At 41.1% G+C, this 25,759-nt stretch overlaps 1 protein-coding gene across 1 annotated transcript in view; it reads right to left on the bottom strand.

The window, feature by feature from the left end:
• Positions 1-25,759, bottom strand: part of LOC126094869 (nuclear exosome regulator NRDE2) — a 190,092-nt gene that overhangs the window by 4,197 nt on the left and 160,136 nt on the right. The window contains exons 13-14 of the mRNA XM_049909500.1: positions 13,276-13,441; positions 5,023-5,182 (exon numbers count right to left, since the gene is read on the bottom strand). Coding sequence (XP_049765457.1) covers positions 5,023-5,182; positions 13,276-13,441 — 326 coding nt within the window. The remainder of the gene's footprint in view (positions 1-5,022; positions 5,183-13,275; positions 13,442-25,759) is intronic.

Here is a 25,759-nt window from a genome sequence, read left to right on the forward strand (position 1 = left end):
TTTCCTGTATTCTTATACAGATGCGAGACCTGGACCATGAAAGGTGGTGATAAGAGCCGCATTGATGCCTTTGAGATGTCGTGTTGGCAGAGGATGCTACGTATACTGTGGACACAAAAAAGAACAAATGTTTCAGTAATAGAACAACTTAAAATCACAAGAAGTTTATCTTCTCACGTCAGCCAAAGATACCTTCAGTTCCTTGGGCACATCTTGAGAAGGAAAGGTGATAATTAAGAGAAGACCATTGTGCAGGGAAAAATTTAGGGGAAGAAGAACACATGGGAGAGCAGTAAACAGATGGTTGGATCAAGAAAAGAAGACTACCAGCCTGCCTCTTCACATCATATTAAGAAGGGCCTAAGATTGCTGTGTATGGAGACATCTGTCTGAAGTTACGACTACGTAAGAATGAATGAGGAAATGAGATCACGACACTTAGCAGTGAGTAAAACGACTGCTAAGAGGATAGTAAAAAAGAACCTACTAATTGGGAGTCAAAATTACATGTTATGCATAGATATATTTTTTCCCTTGTTCATATTTGTAGTGTGCAACTGTTCTCTCATTTTATTCCTTAATTTATCTTTAACTTTGATGTCACTTCCTGCACAGTTTGGTTTTGTTGTATGTTTACTACATATTATCACCATATATAACTTGATTTCTTAAAAATCTACACCACCCCTTTTGTTATGTGTTTTACACTGTTGTCATTGTTGTCTTTATACAGGGGCCTGAAGATGGTGTACTGTAAAGCTGGATGCATTACAGTACTGGTGGCACATACGTATACAGGCTGAGTCAGGAGGAATAGGACATACGTCCAGATGAAGTTTTTTTTGTTCAAAATCACTAATACTATCACCCCTCAAAGCACATACCTTCCCTCCTGACTCACCCTGTGAGAGAGAGAGAGAGAGAGAGAGAGAGAGAGAGAGAGAGAGTGTGTGTGTGTGTATATATATATATATACATAAAAAAAAAACAAAGATGCTGTGACTTACCAATCGAGAAACCACTGGTAGATAGACACAATAAAAATACACAAACACACACACAAATTTCAAGCTTTCACAACCCAAGGTTGCTTCATCAGGAAAGAGGGAAGGAGAGGGAAAGACGAAATAATGTGGGTTTTAAGGGAGAGGGTAAACACACACACACACACACACACACACACACACACACACACACACACACACACACACATCATGTCTGCCTGTGTCTGTATATGTGCAGACCCTCTCCCTTAAAACCCATAAAACCCACATCCTTTCGTCTTTCCCTCTTTCCTGATGAAGCAACCTTGGGTTGCGAACACACACACACACACACACACACACACACACACACACACACACACACACAACTTGGTAGTATGAGTCCACTTAGCACACTGCACATCCTCTGGCACCGACACATGTACTCATTCGCTGGCAAGTATATCCTTTCACGAGGCAACCTGACTTACAATTGTTTTAACTGGTCTTTGATATCTTGGATATTGGCACTGGGAAGAAGTTGATATATGAACTGGTCCCACACTTGTTCTATTGGGGGACAGATCTCATGATACTGCTGATCACAGCAGTACCTCAGCATCACCCACACAGTTCACAGAGGCACATGCCATATATGGATGAGCACTGTCCTGTCGAAAAAGGCTGTCGCATGACAGGTAACACGTGTGGATGCATACTCATCGACAACGGTCACCTGAGGTAGTGCAAAACAACAATTTATCACTCAACACAATGTGATGCCATTCTGTCAGAAATCCCTGCTTGCCAGTCACGGCATCATACCAAATGCAGCCATTTGTGTTGTTGTGTTAACAGCACCCTACTATACATGGGACCGCAATTCCCATGTCCGGCTAATGATAGTCTCCAAGCAGTGATGAGGAATGACACCAACTATTGCACAGAATCCATTTCTTTTTCTCACATGGCAGGTGCAGAAGCAAAAGGGTTATGATGTGCTCAGTGCAAAACACAGTGATCCTCCCTGGTGATGTTCAGACATGCTGCTCGACTGGAATTGTGATGATGCATATGCCTGCCCTCATGTTTTCAATTCAGCCCAGCATTGAGCCACTGCCACATCTGAATGCCACACAAATCTCAATATTGCACTCTTTGATCAGCTGACCAAACGGAGATCCACAAAGAGGTCCCTTTCAAGCTATGTCAGGTGTCGATAATACTGTCTCACACGAGTCCCTTATGCACCCTGACAGACCTGGTAACAACATTAGACATGAAAAGTAATTCACTCTGCCAGCTGTTGTAGCTGTCAAAGAAAACTGCAACTACAATCACTTACATACCAGTTGACAGTGTGTCTGTGTACATGTTACACTCACACCCAACTATATTTTCTGGGTGCTTCACCTTTTTTGTCAGACAGTGTACATCATTTCTGTTGAGTGAGTGACATAAAGAACAGCAACTTGTTACAGTTAATCAACTGCAGTCTGTTGTATGTATGTTTACAAATTCCACATACAAGCTTTTTCTGTATTACATCAACTGACCATTGGTACTATCTCTGGCTACGTGACAAACTAACTATTATAGTGCATTTAAAATTAGTTGCAAATTTTGACGTTCGGCTCGCCGGAGGGGATGCAATGCCATTGCCCAGGTAATAGCAATAGCAAGCTGGCTTTCCCTACACACTGCCAGCGGTTCGGTTGGTAAAGCAACCATGTTGCCACACCAAGGGTAAACAGTACCACTTGGTGTCACGCTTCAGTTGCTGCTGCGTTCGTAAGCTTTCTCTTTGTGAAGTGTTATTTTTTGTCCTTGAAGTGTTTTGCAGTGCTCAGGTGTCGTGAACGAGTGTTTTTGTGTTGGCGTTGCACTGATAATAACAGTGCAGCATGACTGAACGCGAGATTCAAAGTGAAAGAGGTCATCCAAGAACACGTTCACAGGCTACAAAGACAGCGAGCTGTGGAAAGGGAATTCCGATCCATGGCCAAGATCATGAATTTTTGTGCTCAGTGAGCAGTTATTCTGAACTCGAATGCAATAATGGCGGTCCAATTTTAGATGTTACAAGAGTGGTGGACAGAATAGCTGCTGCACTTAACAGTCATTGATCAACAGTGCTAAGAATTTGCAAGGAGAAGGAAAGAAAGGAAGACATGAGTGAAGAAGAAACAGTAGGTCATTCTTTATTAGAAACTCCAGGCAAGAAATGATGTTACGACAGACGGGTAATGAAGATGGACACATTCCAGCAGGATGCAATTCGGAGACATGTGTATGCTTATCACCAGCGCAAGGAATATCCTACCTTAAATAAACTTCTTTCCAGCCTCAAAGAAGCAGAGCTGTTCAGTGCGAATAGGTTGTACTTCAAAACTGTTTACACGAACTTGGTTTCCGGCTTGAAAAGCTTTCCTCTCAGACATTCATTGTGGAGAGAAGTGACATAGTGGCATGGAGAGACAGATATTTGCGTGTAGTGAGAAACGTTTCGTTCGAAGGCACTGTGTGGTTGGACGAGACGTGGGTTAATGTGTGTCGTGTTGACAAAGGGGTGGACGGATTGCACAGCACAAGGAACGACGAAAGCACCGATAGGCAAGGGTGGCAGGATAATCGTCCTTCATGTTGGCTCTGCAAGCTGTTTCACTCCGAACTGTTTACTGCTGCTCCGTTCCAGGAAGCAAGGTGACTATCATGAGGAAATGAACCCCAAAGTTTTCATGGAGTGATTTTTTTATGTTCTGCTGCAGAATATTCCTCCAAATACTACAACAGTAATGGACAACGCGTCATACCACTCCATTGTGATAGATAAAGCCCAGACAATGCAGTGGAGCAAAGCAGATATTTTGCTATGGTGCAAAGAAATGTTCCATCGGATAAAGTTGAACCTGGCACAAATCAGGCAGAGTTAATGGAACTTTTAGCACTTTACAAGCCAAAAACTCCACACTATCAAGTTGACGAACTGCCTGCCGATAAAGGCCATAATGTCATCAGGCTTCCTCCATATCATGCACATTTAAATCCTATTGGGAACATATGGGTGGAGGTGAAAGGTAGTGTGCCAAAAAACAACAAGAAGTTTATGCTCAGTGAGGTCAAAACACTGACAAAAGAAGCCACTGCAAGTATTACTCCTCAGGTTTGGTTTCGAGTTGTCAGCCATACGAAGAAGGTAAGTTGAGGAGACGTGAATTTGTGAACGACTGCTGGAAGAACAGATTGAAGAGCTGGTAATTGCAGTCAGTGCCAGTACCAGCTCTGAGGAAGAGGACAGTGATGGTTCTTCCCTTGTGGTTGCTCGACTTACTCCATAACTGTGATCATGTGTATAAAAGATCATTGATTTAACTGTTCTGATCATTACTGACACTTCTTTACTGCCAAAGAATGTTTGCCTCGTGGCCACTAACGTTCGCAACGTAGGCAGGTATGGCTTTATTGCCAGCCACTGACACACTGGCACATGCTGGCAATTATGCTTCCCCCTATTTGCCCTGTGCGGAACTGTCAAAAGTCGCAACTAATTTTAAACTCCTATAGTAAGGCAGTCATATTACAAAATTTAACTACTCTCATTTCTCATGCATAAGCTGCTTCACCCAGCATTAGCTTTAAGAACAGTTTTCACAATGTAAGTAAAGGATAAAACACAGAATCACTCACATGTGATATGTAAATAAGACAAAAGCAAGGCAAGGTAATACAATGACAAGTTAGCCTTTGCTTTCATATTCTATTCCTTTGTGGGCCAGTACTCACCTGCGAACCACCAAGAGAGAAAAATAAGAGTATTTCATACCAAATACAGCTGATGTCAAAAGAATCATAGTTGCAAATAAATTTTGTAAAAACTGTACTCTTTATCCCTGATATAATCCCATCTAGTTTCAAATTAGAGTTATTCCTACCTCTAGTCAGAAAGCCAACCATATAAACCAAACTAGTACAGCAAAAGAAGATAAATTATATTTAACTACTAGAGATGTAATGTTTTACAAAAATAAAAACTACTTACCAACACTCAGAAATTGAAATGCTTGTATATTTGCTTCTTTAACTTTATTATGCCTGTGCAGCAGATCAAGAATGAGAAATGCTTGTGGGAGGACGGATTCAGAGCTGGCGAATGAGTTGGTCAGATGACACCATGATACACTCACAGTACTTGCAATATTCTGTATAAAAAGAAAATTAAAAATAGTGAAACTGAATTTCAGGAGCAAAAGAAGAAACAAAATATAAACTACAACACCATGAAGAGGTTATGCAACAAAAGCCAAATGGTATGTAGTGTACTACAAGCTTGGATATGCAAATGATTACAATTTTGACATAACAGTGCAAAGTAGGTACGAGCGATGCCTTCTACATTTCCTATATAAGGTAAGACTATGCAGTTATCATCATCAACAACAACAACACCACATGCATCACTTAAAACAACAAAATTGTTTTACATATTTAACCAAAATAGTTCATACGTGTAAAAATTTACATTATATAAACATTCAGTGGCCCAGACTACAAACAAATGTTGGAGGACTCAATCCTGTGGAGTGCCTCATCAGATGTTCCATGTAGACTCTTGATACAGGGAAATGTTTGTTAGAGTACTTATTTACAACGTGGCTCATTGTCTGAATACAAACAAAGTCACACATACTGTTAGTGCAAAAGCCCCACTTGAACATGTTGTATTTGCACATACCTTCTCCCATCTGGGATCTATTAGTCTGTAACCATAACTCCCTAGGATGATGAAAGAGTGGAACTTTAATCGTTGGATTGTCAATAAGTTCATGGTTCTAGGCTTACACTATTTGCCACTCATTCAACATCCCAACTGAATCCAGTGGGCAGCAATTGGAATCCTAGTTCATATGCTCGTCATGTGGGTTGGGGCATTTCCTAGGCAGTGAGAGTAAATCTTCATGAAGAGGCATTGATTCATTTTTATGGCCTTTCTGGCAAAGGTTGCAAAGAGCTAACTTTCGATGAAGGTGAGCGCGACTGACGTTCGATGGTGTTGGTAATCAGCATGTAGGTGTACACCTGGCTATGCCACTGATGGTTCTCATCACTGCATCCAAACGAATGTCAACTTTCTTCACACAAGCACTGCTCAGCCACACTGGTGCACGATACTGATGCAAAGTACACCAATGCAAGGGATGCTCTGCAGGGAACTGATGTTTTTGCTGCCCACATACTCCCTGCCAATTTCATCACCAGGTTCACTTGTCTTTGTACATTCTTAGCTGTGGTACGAAGGTTTCTATGTTTAATGTGACACCAAGATTTTTCTAGCTTATCATTGTACCTGACTGTGCCAAGAGGACTCAAACATGGGCTTATTTTTGCTGATGCTAGACATCTGAATGTCGGTTGGTTGTGAGAAGCCCAAACTGTGCCTTGTGTAAGAAGGAGAAATATCTACCAGCATGTGTCAGAATTCAGCAGCAGCAGGACTGTAGTCTATCAAACATGCAAGTTGTCATCATGTGAGCTGGTCGGGATCCCCAACAACCACATGAAACTGGTGGGTAATACAGAGCAATACTTAGTGCCATGCAGGATATCAGTGACATCACATGGCTAACAACTGCGATGACAGGCACACTGTTCATTCGGCTGTACAGGACTGTGCAGTCCTGTCACATACTTTGAGTCTACAAATGAGCTTGCTCAGGAAAAGATAAGTATCCATATGGACAGTACAATGACATCTGGAGCATCACAACAAGATGCCAAATATTGCAGTGGCATCCCTTGACATGGCATCAGAGAGAGGGATGCTGACAGTGGTCTGGTCAACATCAACACTGGACATAGCAGTGGTACCTCGGCATCCTTTCAGATGAGTGCCAGTTCTGCGTACAACATTATGATGGATGGATCCACATGTGGTGGCTCCGAGGGAAACAGGCATTGCCAGATAGCATTCACCTGCATCATACAAGCAGCATGATGGTATGAGGTACCGTTGGCTGCCCAACACAATCATCTCTTATTTCCATAGCCAGTGATTCGGCCATTGTCCATTACACTTCTGACGTGGTAAGACTGACACCTGCACCTTACCTTCAAAGTTTCTGTGATGTTATTTTTCAACAACTTAACACAAGGCCACATTTTGCCTTCCTGTAGTGACCTTCCTCAACACAGAGGGTTTTCAAAAGCTTTATCTAGAAACACCATAAAAGACAGCATCTGTAGTATCATTGCCACAGATACTACTACTACGCCGCGCCAACGCAAGGTTGGCAGCCCATCGTCTGCTGAGCACAGCACACTCTAGCGGGCTGTGCAGCTCGATGGAACTGGAGTGTGCCTCGTTCACTTCTTAGCTAGATTTCAACCTAGGCAGACACACTTTCATAATCGGCCGTCAGCCACTTCTGTAATGTTTGCATTGATTCTCTGAGGAGGGCCCATCAGGCCCTGAGAATATGTTGTATTAGTTCATGGTATTCCACGTTACAAGATTATCAGTTCATAGCTGCAGCTGCAGTGCTACACACTACTGAAGATAAGTAATTTCATTGTACTATGTGTTTCTTGAATAATAATCCTTCTCTCTAACAGTGTGCCGTACCGCATATTATTGCAACCTGGACTCCTTCAGCTCCTATCAACTCAGCCTCCTACTTATTTACATTTAGTAACGAGCTGAAAACACCCACGCATTTTGTGCCTCTAAACAGTGAGACACAATAGAATCCTTAACTGGCAGGGAAAAAAGGACATAAAGTCCCCTTCCTATTTTTCATTGTGTCTTGACGAAATTACAGATGTAACTAAATCTGCCCATTTAGCTGTGTTCACTCGATATTGCATAGTAAATGACAACAAAGAAGAATTGATTGTGATAATATCATTGCCAAGGGCTTACTGGAAAAAAGGGGGGGGGGGATTGAAGCAAAATCATTTAGATGATTACTGGTGGTGCTTCAAATATTGTGCCAAAAATGGGTATATTAGTTTATTCTAATACACACTGGACAATCCATTCTTGAATTCCGCTGAATTATACATTAGTAAGCCTTGTGTGTAAATGGTAGTTTCACTTCCCTTTAAAATATAATGGCCATAGCCACAAAAATAGTGAACCTTATATAACTGCAAGCTTCTAATAAAAGTAAGTTTGAAGCCTTGTTAGAACTTCTTGTACAATGGCTTACTGATGTATAACAATGTTTGCTGGCAACATACTTCAAGGATTTGTACATTGCCTGGAAGAAATAAGGCTGTCTTCAAAAAAATGAAGAAAAATTTTGCAATATTCAGTTAATGAAGGTTACATCATTTATGAAATTGATATTTTTTTCCTACATGTGCTAGTATTGCAAGAAGTTGAACATAAAGATTCAAGGCATAAACAAAGCAGTTATTGTTATGATAGGCTTTATTTGCACTTTTGAGGCTAAACTGCATGTATTTAAAAACAATATTATTTCCAAAAACTACAAGTACATCCAAATTTGAAAAAAATTACCAGAAATTTCAATTTTATACGAAAAGCCGGAGCACGAAAGAGTCACTGAGGAATTTTCTTCAGTAATACATTCTTCAATCAAAGAATTTTCATCAAGATTTTCTCAGTTCAGAGTTGTCAGAAACAAATATTTATTATTTATCCAGGTGTAACACCATTCGATAACTGAACTCGTCTAAATTTGATAGGTTGGAAATTGAAGAAACTGAAATGTAGTTGATCCATTGAGAATGGCCTTAAAATCTACAGGCTATTCGTCTGCCCTGTCATGGACTATGCCTCTTCAATATGGGGAAATGTGGCCAAGATGCAGCTACAAAAACTTCAAGATAACCCAGAGTAAATTGATAGGCTGAATCTTCAATGTTCCAGCCAACTTTTCAGCCACATATCAACACAAAGCCGCAGGCGAGCCAGAAGAACTGACGTGGTTGCAGAAGAGTGCCAAGCCAGTATCTGTAAAGTCCTAAAGATCCAACAACAATATCATTAAACAACTCTGGACATTAAATAATAACCGAGACCCTATAAGCAGCTAACTGCCTTTCTCAACAAGTAATGGAGCCACCATAAGATGACACAATAGTCAGCTAATCTAATACACCGAGAACGACATCCACACTTTTTGATCCATCAACATCTTTTAATATTATCATAATTTTTATCAAATTTTTATCACATTCTTCATAGTGAATAATAATGTTCTCTGAACCTGAAGTTACAATAGCAATAAAACCTAGCTTTGCCCAGTACTTTCTAAGCTATGAAGTTAAAACATATATTTATTTTGAAAAGTAATTTCACTCTTAAGTAAGACACTTTGAGACCACAATTTCAAATCTTGTATTTAACTTCAATTATTATGCAAACATAGGTGGTACAGTAAGAGAAAAAGTTATTTTATAATTGTCGGGTAACATACTCATAGCCTGTAGGTATTATTGGTTTTTGACAATCAAATCAGATCTTTGTGTGACATCTTTTTCATAACTTTCAACTATTTGTCCATAATGCTTCTGCATGTAATAATTAGTGTGTGTGTGTGTGTGTGTGTGTGTGTGTGTGTGTGTGTGTGTGTGTGTGTGTGTGTGTTTAGTTACAGGTCTGATTTGTGTCTATATGTGTGATGAGGTAGTTACATGTTATATCTAACATTAGGAAACAAATGGATCATTTTATGTTATTATCCACAAAATTTCTAGAGTATTTTTTCAAAAATTCTAGTTGGGGGATGTAAGGGTACTGATATCCATCATGCTAGACTTATCAAAATAAATCCTTAATAATAACATCTCTAGTTTGCTGGAATGTTCCGTGTTGTGTAGAGTTTCTGAATTTGGGAGTACTGCTTTGCTGCTGCAATGAAGAGCTTTGGCAATAGCACAAACAATTAAGGAATTGCTTTTGTTGTTTTCTGTACTGCTAACAAGGGGACCTCCCCATTGCACACCCCTCAGATTTAGTTATAAGTTGGCACAGTGGATAGGCCTTGAAAAACTGAACACAGGTCAGTCAAGAAAACAGAAAGAAGTTGTGTGGAACTATGAAAAAAATAAGCAAAATATACAAACTGAGTAGTCCATGTGAAAGACAGGCAACATCAAGGATATTATGATCTCAGGAGCGCCGTTGTCCCGTGGTTAGCGTGAGCATCTGCGGAACGAGAGGTCCTTGGTTCAAGTCTTCCCTCGAGTGAAAAGTTTAGTTCTTTATTTTCAATTATTATCTGACAAACTCTTATGTTTTCATCACTTTTTTGGAAGTGATTATCACATCCACAAGAAAACCTAAATCAGGCAAGGTAGAAGAATCTTTTTACCCATTCGCCAAGTGTACAAGTTAGGTGGGTCAAGAACATATTCCTGTCATGTGACGCACATGCCGTCACCAGTGTTGTATAGAATATATCAGATGTGTTTACCTGTGGAGGAATCGGTTGACCTATGATCTTGCAATCAAATGTTTTCGGTTTCCATTGGAGAGGCACATCCTTTCGTCTACTAATCGCACGGTTTTGTGGTTTGGTCGCAAAACACAGACACTAAACTTATTACAGTGAACAGAGACGTCAATGAACGAACGGACAGATCATAACTTTGCGAAAATAAAAGTAAACTTTTCACTCGAGAAAAGACTTGAACCAAGGACCTCTCAGTTCGTAGCTGCTCACACGGACCACGGGACCACGGCGCTCCTGTGCGCAGATTATCCTTGATGTTGCCTATATTGCACATGGACTACTCAGTTTGTATATTTTGCTTATTTTTTTCATAGTTCCACACAACTTCTTCCTATTTTCTCGATTGATCTGTGTTCAGTAGTTCAAGGCCTATCCACTGTGCCAACTGGTAACTAAATCTGAGGGGGGTGCGATGGGGAGGTTCCCTTGTAAGACTAGTTTGATGTAGCTCTCCACTCCTTTCTCAAGTATCTTCGTATCAGCATAACTACTGCAACACATCTTTGACTGGACCCCTTTTTTCCCTCCACTACCAAGCTAATGATTCCTTGATGCTTCATGATGTCTTCTACCAACCTATCCCTTTTTTTAGCTATCAAATAATGCAACAAATTTCTTTTTCCCCAGTTTGTTTCAGTGCCTGCTCACTAGTTATTCTAATCCTCAGAATTCTTCTGTAACATCACATTTTAAAGACTTCTTACCTCTTCTTGTATGTACTGTTTATCACCCTCACTTTGTTTCCACAAAGGTCAGACTCCTGACAAAACTCCCTCCTTCTGCCACCATACTGCCCATACAACAAAACTCTAAACTACATCCAGTGTTTCATTTCTTAATCTAATTCAATCAGCTTCAGCTGACTTAATGAGACTACATTCCATTACCCTTGTTCTATTTTGGTTGATATTTATCGTAGATACTTTTCAAGACACTATTCATTCTTTTTAACTGCTCTTAAAAGACCTTTGCTGTGTATGACAGAATTACAATGCCATTGATAAACCTTATTATTAAAAAAAATCCTCTCCTTGAACTTTTTTTCCCTTTCAAAATCCCTCCTTGATGTCCTTTACTGCTTACTTTCTGTGCAGACTAAATAGCATAGGGGAAAAGACTACAATCCTGTCTCACTCCTTTCTCTACTACTGCCACCATTTCATATTCTTCAACTCTTATAACTGCAAACTGTTTTCTCTACAAGTTGTAGATAACCAATGCTCCCAGGATAACTTCAGAATTTCAAAGAGTGTATTCCAGCCAACATTATAAAAAGATTTTTTCTAAATCTGCAAATGCTATAAAAATAGGTTTGCCTTTTTAAAATCTATCTTCTGAGATACATTGTACGGTCAGTATTGCCCTACATGTTTTTACATTTCAATGGAAAACAAACTGACCTTCACCCAAATCAGCAGCTAACATTCTTCTGTAAGTAATTTGTGTTAGTACTTTGCTACAATGACTTATTAAACTGAGTTTTCAGTAATTCTATTTCTCATACATGGCAGCACCAGCCTCAATTGGTATTGGGATTATTACATTCTTCCAAAGTCTGAGACCATTGCACCTCTTTCACATGTCCTGCACAGCATGTGGTTGGTTGTTCCCGGTATCTAAACAATGGGGCGGAAAAGTCATCTGCTTAGGTTCTTACACTTGATTTAAGCAGAATGCAGGTTATTCCCTTTTTTAAAGAACGTTATTGAGGAACACAAAAACTCATTACACACTCATGGCAAGTGCGGGATCCAGAACCATGTCAATGACTAGAATTCTCAAATTTACTTCCAAATGGCATACACAAAGTATGCAAGTCATTATTCATGGTGGCAGCACTGTTTCATTAAAAGCTTTCCATGTTGAAACTTCAGATTTCCATAAACTAATTTTTGTTTCATGTGAATGCAAATTTTTTGCCACTAATTTTCTAAGGGCCAATGACTTGTTAGTTCAGCTAGTATTCACATTTTTATCAACAGTTCTCTAAGTTACTTAGTCTTATCACCTATGGAAATTCATTCGTGACTATCATCCATCACAATTCTGTGCCACATCGTGTCATTGTGTGATAATGCACTGGACACTTTCAAACTATTTTCACTGTTGACTTGAAGCATGAAACAGCACAGAAGTCAGCAAAGTACTACTTTGCACTGAAATTGGTAAAAAAGAACAAAAGCCTGAATATTCATCAAGGATCTATAAAATGTGTGTTCAAATATGGATCTTTGCTTTGATGTGAATGATGAATTCACAGCCACTACACAAATTCTCACTTGCACATAACACTCTGTCGCACCAACCAATGGGAAACAGACCTGGAGCCTGAGAGCCAACAAGCAATAACAAAGATTAACAGTGAGTAGCTCAAGTCTTTCAGAACTCCCATGGATTCACCTGACTTTCCCAGTAAATTCAGTTTCCATAGCAATTCTCAATTTTCTATCAAGCTGCCACCTTGTTATTTGTTATTTGTCATTTGGATGCAATTTGAAAAATTTTCAGACGTGCATTGTTCGTAGTGTGAAATAAATTGTTTCGTTCGATCTAACAGATAAATTGTTCTCAATTCAAAATCATTCTTTGTAACTCATAAGTTAACCACTGTGTTTGAACTACTTATCAAGACACGTTGTGTACAGCAACATGATCAGAAATAATTACTGTGGAACATGTATGCACTGTAAACACCCCGCCTCCAATGTCTGACTGCTGAAGGTACATTTAAAAAACAGGAGACAAGTGTGACAGAAGGAGTACATATTATAAAGAATATATGTAAAACACTTAAGACTGATCATTTTACTTACCTGCAATTCAGCAAGACTTGCCAAGAAATGCAAATTGTTGGGGAAAACCTCCAGGGCTCTAACAATAGCATCTTGAAGTACAGAAAATGTAAAAGTTGTGTTTATGCAATGCCACTGTAGCATACAGATATAGCTCTCCCAGAGAGCCTCTGCACGACACCTCTCCCTGCAAAGACACAAAGCAAATATATTTCTCACTTATGAATAACTCAGCGATTCTAATTTTTTTTTTTTTTTTGGGGGGGGGGGGGGGGTTGGTGAGTGGGTGGTGGAATGGGAACCATGTGGTACACATTATTTCACACAACGGAAACCATCACATCTGCAGTAAATAGAAACAGTGAGATTTACACAATGAAACATAATTTATGAAAGGTGATAATACCCAGCTTTTGTGAGATAAATAAACACACTCAATGCTGTGTGCAGTTCACTTTTATTGGGAAATCACATTAAGTTGTCTAAAATACAGAATCACTTAACACAGAGGTGAGGCGTTGTGATGGGAGAAGTGGCAGAAGGGAGGAAGAAGACCAGGAATGGGATGGAGGGAGGGAGAGAGAGGTATCAATTGCCTGGGATACAAATATGACACAGGGGCCAGCACTGATGGGTTCATGCAGTGCACAGGGATGATGATGAGGAAAAATGTGTTGGGAGGGGTACACGAAAGACAGGAAGAGGAGACTGTGGAAGACAAGGCGAGTGCACGCCAAGTAAATTTGGGAGTTTCCACTATCGTGTGTAACATACAAATAAATGTGTGTGAAGAAAAATATTAGCTTTTCAGAACTAGAGATGCATTCGATCACCAGAAGCAGGGAATTGGAATGATTGTGGAATCCAGCACGGAAATCGTCCACAGTGCCCTGGTTTAAAGGAAACATACCAATACAGAGACAGGACAAAGATTAACATACTACTACAGGGGGCAGCTGTCACAAGCCACAGATATGAGCATGAAGGACTGATTGAGATTCATAGAACACAATCTATAAAAGAGACATGAAAAGTAAAGTACACAGGTGGTACAAATGAGGACAGGGAGGTGTGGGAGGGGGGGGCTGTGGGGGAGAGGGGGATGTTGATGGGGTGAGGAGGTAAATAAGATAGAAAATTACAAACGACATTAACTTCAAAAGAAGAGATTATCTTCAGTTTATAAAAACTTGATTGTGCAGATTTCCGTACGCAGGACACTGAATTCCATCTATTAATTCCCTGTTACTTCAATTTTCTGCCAAGCACTGTCACTTTCAGTTGTGAATTTGAAGTGACTTCTTTTCTCATGTCTAGCTGTATATAATGATTGAAGTTCCAAATTTTACAGATCCTCCTTTTGTCAGTTTCTAAGTATATGCTTCTCACGTGTCTCAAATAGTGACAAAATTTATTTCAAACTTCTATGCAGAGTTATAATTTGTAGACTTTAGGCAGCTGAAAATCCATTCAGTATCACCAAGCCGTAGACATGTGCTGCTGAGTCAAGCATATATTTTAAAGTGAATTGGCCTAATGTTAATGTTTTTGATTATCATAGCCATTAAACACAAATTTAAAAGGAGACAAGGAACCTTGTAGTAAGTTCCATACTAAATGAAGTTTACAACTTGTTGCTCGAAAATCAAAGATCAAATACGATTACATGATGAGAACAGATCACAACTCTCAACAAGAAGAAAAAAAAAAGCTAGATTTTGGACAGACTTGCGTAAAATAAAACGTGTAAGGCTTTCAGTGGGAAGATGGGAGAGGTATAAGGTGAAAACAATGGCTACACAGGAGTGGGAGTTAGTAGAGATCGTTCTTATATGGGGCAGGTAGGTTGCCTGCAAGGTGTTATAACGTCAAGCTGAGCAAATATATTTCTAGGACGACACAATACATGTAAGTCACAGGTCAAGTAAACAGATTAAGATGTGTGTACACTGTAACAGTCAAATCAGCACTGAGTCCAAGTCTAGCAGCCGCTGGCTGGCTGGCCGCTTAGGTGGCGTAGCTGCTGCATGGCAGACAGACAGCGCCGCATGTAGAGGACACGCGCAACTGCGTGGCGGCACTTTGAAAGATCGGCGAGTCACAACACAAGGGAAGTGGATTGTTTGGTTGTTTTGTTTTAGGGCGCAAAAACAACTAGGGTCATAGACGCCCATATCAAAACTGTGAAATATGAAGACAAAGAGAGGAGTTAAAAATGACTATACATCAATCCCAATCAATGGAAGATAAGACAGCTAAAAACATGGATGTGGAGAATCGTCTATAAAATACACCATAGAGAAACGGAGGTCCAGAACTAAAAATTAAATGGCCTTTGCCATACTGCTATGGCATACAAAAAGTAAAATGCAGTTGACAGCTCATGCATTGTTCACTAAAACAGCCAATAACTCAGACGGCAAATGCAAACAAGAACATAAACAGTTAAAAAAAGGGCATTCCATCAGGAAATGGCCAGTTAAAAGTTGGGCAAAATGCGCACAAAGTGGTGGGGGAGCACCACTTAACAAATGGCAATGGCAAAAAAGACAATGCTCAATATGCAACCAAGTTAGAACGACCTCCTCATGGTTGGAGGGCTGAGAGGAGGTCGTCCACGTTGTTAGGAGGGGCTTAATAACTCGGACCTTATTCCCCTGAAGGGAGGACCAGTGGCGATGCCAAAGTGACACCACATCCTGACAGACGGCAACACAGAGATCATCAGAGGGAATATAAGAACCAGTGGGCTGAGGTACAAGGACTGCAGCCTTGGCAGCAGTGTCAGCAGCCTCATTTCTTGTCAGACCAACATTACCAGGAACCCACATAATCATCACAGTGGCTCTATCAAGGGCGAGCAAGTGACAGTTTTCCTGGTCCCGTTGCACTAAAGGATGGACGTTGTACAATGTACAGAGGCTTTGAATGGTGCAGAGAGTCTGAGCAGATGACACAATTGAAAAGCTTGTGTCACCGGATGTACTCCGTGGCCTGATACAGAGCAAAGAGCTCTGCTGTAAATAATGAGCAGTGTGCTGAAAAACGTTACCGCCAATGACAAAGGCACACCCGACACCACCATCAACCTGAGAGCCATCAGTGTGCACAATGGTACTATCACAAAGTTCCATGCTAAGGTCATGAAACTGAAGGCGATAAAGTGAGGCTGGAGTAGTGTCCTTAGGAAGCGAATGAAGGCTAAGGTGAACACAGGCCATGGCACGAAGCCAAGGTGGTGAAGGGTTCACACCTACTGAGGAAGTTGCAGGGAGCATGAAGTTAATCTGCTGGAGCAAGAGCCAAAAGCGAACTCCGGGAGGTAACAGAGAAGATGGACACGAGCCGTACTGGTGATCAAAGGAGTCATTGAGGAAGCAGGCACAGAATGGGTGGTCATGCATTGCAGACATATGGGATGGATATCTGGTGAGGAGAAAGTCACAGCAGTAGGGCAGCAGTAGTTCAGCAGCTTCTGCATACAGACTCTCAACCGGGCTAGTGTAAAAGGTACCAGTGGCCAAACAGATGCCATGACAGGGGATAGTATTGAGATGGCATAAGAAGTACAGATGTGCAGATGCATAAACAGAGCACCCTTAGTCCACAATGTAGTTTCGAATGGACAAAGGACTGGTACTAATGGAGGAGAATGGTTTGATCTGCACCCCAGGAAGTACCATTACAACACGTAGGACACTGACGGGCTGCTTACAGCGGGCTGCAAGGTAAGACACATGGGAGGACCAAGAGAGTTTCGTATCAAACGGAAGCCCCAGGAATTCCATAGTTTCAATGAATGGAAGAGCAACATGCCCAAAATGTAAAGATGGTGGGAGAAACCAACTGCATTCCCAGACATTCATACAAATGGTTTTGTCAGCAGAAAAACGAAAGCCACTGTCAATGCTCCATGAGCAAAGACTGTCGAGACGTCGCTGAAGACGCCGCTCATTGAGACAAGTCCATGGAGAACTGCAATATATGGCAAAATTGCCAACACAAAGGGAGCTGGAGATGCCCAGCAGGAGACAGGTCATTATAGGGTTAATGGTGATAGCAAAGAGGATGACACTCATGACGGAACCATGGGGCACACCGTTTTCCTGAATAAAGGTGTCCGACAAAGCAAACCCACACATACTTTGAAAACTTGTTCTTTTAAAAATTACTCAAGGAAACAGGGCAGGTGGCCATGGAACCCCCACATATAGAGAGTACAAAGGGTACCAGTTCTCCAGCAGGTGTAGGCTTTCTCCAAATCAAAAAACATGACCACAATATAGCTTTGACTATGAGTACAGAAATAATGAACAGAATTTTATGGGGGTTGCACATTCATGAAACATGATGTCACAGCCTCTTCAGTAGCACATCAGCCTGTCATCCTGAAGCTGAAAATTTTATTAAGTGCTGTGTGGTCTTCATCCAGTAATGTACACTATAGCAGAACTTTGATTTCCCTTTCCCACACATTTGTTAGCCACAAAGTCCTATTGGTTGGACTATGTCCAGTTTTCCAACTTTATATGATTAACAGCACATAAATCAGGTCAGTGCTCACAAATAACCAATAGTATAGTATAGTATGACTCCAAGGTATCTGGCCATTGGAGTCCATTGAATCTGTTCCCCAAATAACCATATGACTCGTAGTGCTGCCTTTTAGCATTTTGTGAGTTGCATTAAACCTGACTTGCCACTGGGCTGCCTGTCTTGAAGATTTGTCCAGGTTTCATGCAGCTGGTGATTGCATGTAGCAATCTGTTTCTTGTATGGTGGGTGGTGTCATCAGTGTAAATGGCTTTATTAACTCTTGGCATTGCTAGCAGCTCCAATGTGTAAACAGAGTATAGTGCAGAGTCCCTGCAGCACCGATGATTGTACACTTCTGATACAAGCCTTCAGTATAATCTCCATTCTTGCTTATGACAGCTTCCCAACATTTTGGCAACTTCTGTATTTTGGAATGGGTCGCCTTCATTGTTGAGCTTTCTGATTATTCAGGCCACCTCACTGGGAGCTTCATCAATCGTATCAAACCATTTACCACACAGTTGTTCCTTCAATTTGGAAAACACATCAAAGTATGGTGGGCTCATATTAGGATTGTACAGTGGGTGGGGAAGTATTTCCCATCCATTTTTGTAGGGTGTTTCTCTCATTGGTAGGGCAATATGCTGCCTTATATTATCTAGCAAAATGAGGAAATCAGATGTAGTGCAAAACATTTTCCAGAAACAGCTTGTCGTGCGTGCCTGTTACAGATGTCTCCTGTGACACTCTATTTACAGTTATGACTCCATTCATGTTGTCTGTAAACATCATCATGAGTTTCACCTTTGATTGGTGGCAGCAGAATCTTTTCAGGTGTGGAGGGTCAGAGCTTCTCCATTGTAATGACTCAAACGCCAGTTCTAGCTCAAAATCTCATATCCAGGTTTGACCAAGGGCAACATTCCTTTTCAGAAACTGTTCTACTTCTGTTTTATAACATTGGAGCAATTATTTAGCAATTCTTTTGCAACCTGCTTTCTGCTCTTCACTCAGATTGTGTGAAACCCACCTGATAGCAACTTCTCTCATCTTTAACTTTTCAGTTATGATTCTGCAAACTGAACTGTCAGACATTCTGACCTCATATGCAATTTTCTCCTATGTTTTTAATCAATCATCTCTCAAAAGTAATTAATAATAACCTGAGACGTGTAGGCTGTTGCAGTTGATGGCCTCCCATATCTTGGGTTGTCCTAAGTGCTTACCCGACCTTCATGGAAATGAGCAGACCACCAGGATACTGTGCTCTGATTCAGTACTTTATTCCCACACCCCTCTCTCAAATCACTGCAAATTTCATTTGGGTTCTTTCTATGCAGGGATTCAATTTTGAAGTAGGAATGCTGGTCACTATATGTAATCCAATATGACTCAGGTTAAGCTTCCATTTTAAAAATGAGTCACTCATGACACAGCCACATGAACCAGAAAACACATGTAAGGCCGTACACCTAAAGTCTCCCTCACAACCGACATGAATCTCAACTTGATCATGCCACCATAATGGTCATGCATACGCAGTGTGCAGGACTTTTGAAATGGCCCTTATTGGAATGAGAGTGCACACATTTTCACTGTCAAAGAATTGCTGCATTTTGCACCAAGCACATTGTAACTCCTTCACTCCTCTTCCTGCCATCCAGGAACAAGTATGGGCTCCCTGTAACAGTGCGTCATCCCGCACCATCAGTCAGAGACTATGCATAGGCTTCAATAATGAAATGTTGACAAACTGGCAGCATGTTTCAGAAGAGAACTTTCAAGTTATGACAGTGCTTTCTTTTGAAAAACTTTTCAATGGTGTGTGGCTCCTGAGCTGTCATTACTCTAGTACCTTCCACCGCGGAAGTCGAACACGCAGCAGAACAAATAGACGTGGTCAGCCCATACAGGGCTCCGCCTCCGCGGCGTCTATTCCACACAGCGGCTCTCGTGCAGCGAGGGCGCCAACGCTAAGCCACGTGCAGACAGCGGCCAATAGCTGCTCCCTCCGGTTTCGTATATAGGGACCCGCTCTGCCCTAGTCCAGCCAGTCTGGTACTTGCTCTGGATTTCGTTTCTATCTCGGCAGAACTGCGTTTTGGTCATTGCTCGTTGTTGACATTTGCCTGGCTCTGGTTCCGAGTGGATTTACGTTTGGTGTGGTCGGTTGTTGTCAGTTGTCGTTGGTCTGTCGTCCGACTCATCCTGTGTTTACCCAGTGGCGCGTGCTCCACCACCGGCGGCTTCCCCCCCTGGCGGCTCCGATCCGCGGCCCAAGGTGTTCCCGCTGTGGTTGTGGTTACTACAGCTACTTTAATTGATTAGATTTCTTTTTTATTAAAATTTGTGCCATGGCCAGAACTTGAACCCGGGTCTCCTGCTTAGTAGGCAGATGTGTTAGCCGTTACAACATCGTAGCAGCATTAGTAACACAGCTGCATGGGCTACCCTAGCCCAATGCCCCCCCCCCCCCCTAATACAAACTTCAATTCACGCATTCAACCTATTTTTCCCCTTCTGAAATCATCAAATGTGGCTTCAAGTCACAGTCGTGGCACAAATTTTAATTCATTTCTCCAGCTTTTGTCATTATCGTAAATAAAGGTGAGACTCTTACATCTAAAAGAAAATATTTAATTATATGAGATCGACTTTAAAAAATGGGTTAGAGAGAGAGAGAGAGAGAGAGAGAGAGAGAGAGAGAGAGAGAGAGAGAGAGAGAAACACGTGGTACTTAAAAAATAAGCAACCAGAAACTAATAAACTAATACAATAAATGGCAAAAGATAACATCAAAACTGGCCAGTAACAGTATCAAAACTGACAAAAAATGGCACCAGAAATGTCAAAAAGTATTACCAAACTTCTCAAAAAATAATACCAACATTGATTAAAAAAAAGGACTAATAAAGGCAAAAATAGCACTGAAATTGGCAAAGTTAGCATTGAAATGACAAAAATAGCAGCAACTATGCAAAATAACAATAGCAAAATTTGAAAAATTAATGCTGAAATTGCTAAATATTAACACCAGAAGTGGCCATAAAATAAAAATATTTTTCTCACCCCTTTTGTGTTCTATCATATTCCTTTCCCCCATTTCAGTTCAGAACTGCCTAATGCTCCATCTATAACCCTCCTTAATCTGAAACATTTTTACAATTTCTTCAGTTTTAATCTGCAGTTCAGTTCATAACCAATAAATTATGGCCTGAGTTCACATATGCCCCTGGAAATGTCTTACAACCTAAAATCTGGTTTCAAAATCTTTGCTTGTCATGACATAATCAGTCTGAAACCTTCCAGTGTCTCTAAGTCTCCTCAACATATACAGTGTTCTTACGTGATCCTTAAACCAACACACAACCATACACCAGACAATATAAATTTTCCCTGAAACATGCCATGCAGGAAATAAGTAAAAGAAAATTGTGAGTGCCAATAGCAAATATTTTCTATAAGAAACAACATCATAGTTTCTGCAGTTGCAGGTTTTCATCAACCATTTCTAATCGATAAAATAAAACAATCAATTTTGAACAAGGGAAAGTCCAGTATAGAATAATGACAGTATTAGGCAAAGAGTAGATGGCTATTCACGCTATGGAAGAGATGCTGAGTGACAGACAGGCACAACAAAAAGACTGCTATACGTTTAAGCTTTCACCCAAAATATGTTCTTCTAAAGTAGTAAACACACACATCATTCACACAAGCACAACTTGCACACACATGACCACTCTCTCTGGCCACTGACGTTGAACTGTGTACAGCAACTGCACATGGTGGGAGGAGCAATCAGTGGGTTGTGGGTGTAAAGAGAAGCCTGGGGTGGGGAAGTGGAGGGATAGGAGGGTAGTGGTGGGGGAAGGTGGAGTGATACAGGTAGGTGCTTGCAGGGGTGTGGTGGGACAGGACAGCGCTGCTAGGTGCAACTGGGAATTTTGAGGGAGGGGGGAGGGAACAGGAGATAAGTATACAACGGGAATGAGACTAGTGAGTGTGTTGGTGCAAAAGAAGGGTGTTGGTGCTGGAGTGGGAGCAGGGAAGGGGATAGGTAGATAAAGTCATGCATGAAAACCGACACGCCGTCTGTCCACACGAATGCCTCTGACAAATGTGTCCAACAGATTGCTGGATCACCCAGTTGCTGAACATGCTGCCCAGCACAATGTGCTTCACTTCAATAACTGCTTCACAGCATGTGCCATCTGGATCCTTGCTACCAACACCAGTTTTTCTGAATTGTGCAGGTAGGAACTCTACCTGCAAGATCTCCTACATTCCCATAACCCCTCCGGCCTCAACATTTGTCAATCCCTGTCCTTCACTGCCTATCCCCTTCCCTGCTACCACTCCAGCACTACAGAACCTTCTATTCCACCAATGAATCCAATAGCCTTTTGTCCTCGTCTTCTTCTCTCCTTTCCCACCCCCTCTCAAAGCTCCTCACAGCACATGGCAGCCACACCCTGTCTTCACCATGCCCCTGCATGCTCAACAAGCAACACAACACCTTCCCTCACCCATACCCTGCTGTTGCACTCCTAATGTGCAAAAGTTAGTAGAGATTCATGGAACTTTAAAAAGATCAATGTGCGAAGCATACAACAACTACCACCATCGTACTTTAGCACAAGATCTGTCCGAGAACCCGAGAAAATACTGGTCCTACATAAAATCACTTCAGCCAGTCATTCATTGACCAGTCCAGCATGGCAGTAGGATATAGCAAAAGGAAATCCAAAGTTTTAAATTTCATGTTTAAGAAATTATTCATACAGCAGAATCATACAAGCATATTTTCATTTGACCATCACACAGACTCTTATATGGACGATGTAGTAACAGGCATCCCCAGCACAGAGAAACAATAGAAACAGTTGAAAACGAGCAAGTCATCAAGTTCAAAAGAAATTCCAATTTAGTTTTACAAAGAGTACCAGGTCCAGAAAGAATCCCAATTCGATTTATGAGGAGTACTCTACAGTATTGACCCCTTGCTTAGTTTACATTTATCGTGAATCTCTCACCCAGTTCAAAGTTTCCAGTGAGTGGAATAAAGCGCAGGTGACTCCTATATATAAAAAGGATAAAAGAAAATTATGGACCAATATCCTTAACAACAGTTTGCTGTGGAATTCTTGAACATATTCTGAGTTCAAATGTAATAAATTTCCTTGAGACCCAAACACTTCTGTCCCCAAATCAGCACAGTTCTAGGAAGCACCACTTGTTCGAAACTCAGCTTGCCCTTTTCTCACATGAAATACTGCGAATTAAGGAATAAGGGCAAGATCAGATTCCATATTTCTAGATTTTCGGAAAGCATTTCACATGGTGGCTCACTGAAGACCATTAATGGAGGTACAAGCATATGGAATAAGTTCCCAGATCAATGAGTGCTTGTAGGCTTTTTAAGCAATAAAACTTAGTACATTGTCCTCAACAGCAAGGGTCCCACAGAGACAAGTACATCATCAGGAGTGAGTGATGGGACTGCTATTAGTCTCTACATACATAATTGACCTGACAGACATGATTATCAGCAATCTGGGTTCTTTGCTGGTGATGCTGTGGTTTACAATAGGGTGTTGAAGCTGAGTGACTGTAGGAGAATACAAGAAGACTTGGACAAAATTTCTAGTTGGTGTGATGAATGGCAGCTAGCTCTAAATGTAGAAAAATGTGTGTTAACGCATACGAGCAGGAAAAATAAACTTGTAATGTTCGAATACAGTATTAATAGCGTCCTGTCATGTCATTTAAATATCTGGGCATAATCTTGCAAAGAGATATGAAATGGAACAAGCTTATGAGGACTGTGGTACAGAAGGCAAATGGCTGACTTTAGTTTATTGGGGGAGTTTTGGGAAAGTGCGCTTCATCTGTAAAGGAAATCACATATAGGACTTTAATGCAACCTGTTAATGAGTACTGCTTGCATGTTTGGGAACTGCACCAAGTCAGATTACAGGAAAACGTTGATGCAATTCAGAGGTGGGCTGCTGGATTCGTTACCAGTAGATTCGAGCAACACGCAAGTGTTCTGGAGTTGCTATGGGAACTCAAATGGGAATCCCTAGAGGGAAGGTAACTTTTTTAAGACCACTATGGATGATTGTAGAACAATTACACTGCCACAAACATACATTTTGTGTAAGAATCACAAATGTAACATTAGAAATTAGGGCTCATACGGAAGTACATAGACAGTCATTTTTCCCTTGCACTATTGAGACTGGAACAGAAAAGGAAATGACTAGTAGTGATACAGGGTACCATTCGCCACACATTGCATAGTGGCTTTCAGAGTATGTAAATAGATTCCTCCGCTTCAACACTCCATGCCTCCTCCTTAGGCCCCTCCCCCCCACCACCACCACCACCCATGCCAAACTACATCTCCCATTAGGTACAGTTGCACACATTCCAGCCTCAGTGGCCAGAGAAAGTGGTCATGTTTGTGTGTGTTGTGCTTGTGTGAATCTACATCTACGTATACTCCACAAGCAACTGTACAGTGTGTGGTGGATGGTACCCTGTACCACTACTAGCCCTTTCCTTTCCTGTTCCACTCGAAAATAGAGTGAAGGAAAAACGACTGTCTATATACCTCCATATGAGGCCTAATTTCTCATATGTTATCTTCATGGTCCTTAGCACACTGTATGATGGTGACCTTCCATCCAGGGATTCCCGTTTGGGTTCATGAAGTATCCCCATACTTAGTGTTGTTCGAATCTACCGGTAACAAATCTAGCAGCCCACCTCTGAACTGCTTCAATGTTCTCCTTCAGTTCTACCTGGTGTAGGTACCAAACACTCGAGCAGTGTTCAAGAACTGGTTACTGATTGCACCAGTGTCCTATATTCGGTCTCCTTTACAGATTAACCACACTTTCCTAAAATTCTCTCACTAAACTTCATAAGTCAACCATTTGCTTTCCCTATGACAGTCCTCACATACTCGTTTCATATCATACCACTTTGCAATGTTACATTCACATATTTAAATGATGTGACTGTGTCAAGCAGTACACTACTAATGCTGTATCCTGACACTACAGGTTTGTTTTACCTACTCATGTGCATTAACTTACATTTCCCACATTCAGACCTAGATGCCATTCATCACACCAACTGGAAATTTGGTCTAAGTCATCCTGTATCTTCCTACAGTCACTCAACTTTGACACCTCACCGTACACCATGGCATCTTCAACAAACAACCACAGATTGCTGACCACTGCATCTGCCAATCATTTATATATAGAGAACAACAACGGTGCTATCACATTGCCTGGGGCACTCCCGACGATGCCCTCGTCTCTTACGAATTGTCGCCATTGAGAACAACATACTGGGCTCAATTACTTAAGAAATCTTCGAGCTACCCACACATCTGTGAACTTATTCCATATGCCTGTACCTTCGTTAACAGCCTGCAACAGGGCACTGTGTCCAATGATTTCTAGAAATCTAGAAATATGGGACCTGCCTGTTTCCCTTCATACATAGTTCACATTATATCATGTGAGTACAGGACAAGCAGAGTTTCACACGTGTGATGCTTTCAAAAACCATGGTATTTTTTGGACGTAAGCTTCTCATTCTCAAGAAAATTTATTATATTCAGACTGAGAATTTGTTAAAGGATTCTGCAGCAAACTGAAGTTATGGATATTGGTCTATAATATTGCGGGTTCGGTCTTTTACCCTTCTTATATATGGGAGGTGCCTCCACTTTTTTCAGGTTGCAAGGCACTTTGTGCTGGGTGAGATATTCATGATAAATGTTAGCTGGGTAAGAGGCCAATGCCGTAGAGTACCCTTTGTAGAAACAAATTGGGATTCCATCCAGATCAGATGAGTTGTTTGCTTTCAAATCTTTGAGTTGTTTCTCTACATCAGTGATGCTTATTACTGTCATCCATACAGAAGTCTGTACGATGGTCAAATGACA

Source organism: Schistocerca cancellata, chromosome 8 (genome assembly GCF_023864275.1).
Source record: "Schistocerca cancellata isolate TAMUIC-IGC-003103 chromosome 8, iqSchCanc2.1, whole genome shotgun sequence".
NCBI lineage: Eukaryota > Metazoa > Arthropoda > Insecta > Orthoptera > Acrididae > Schistocerca > Schistocerca cancellata.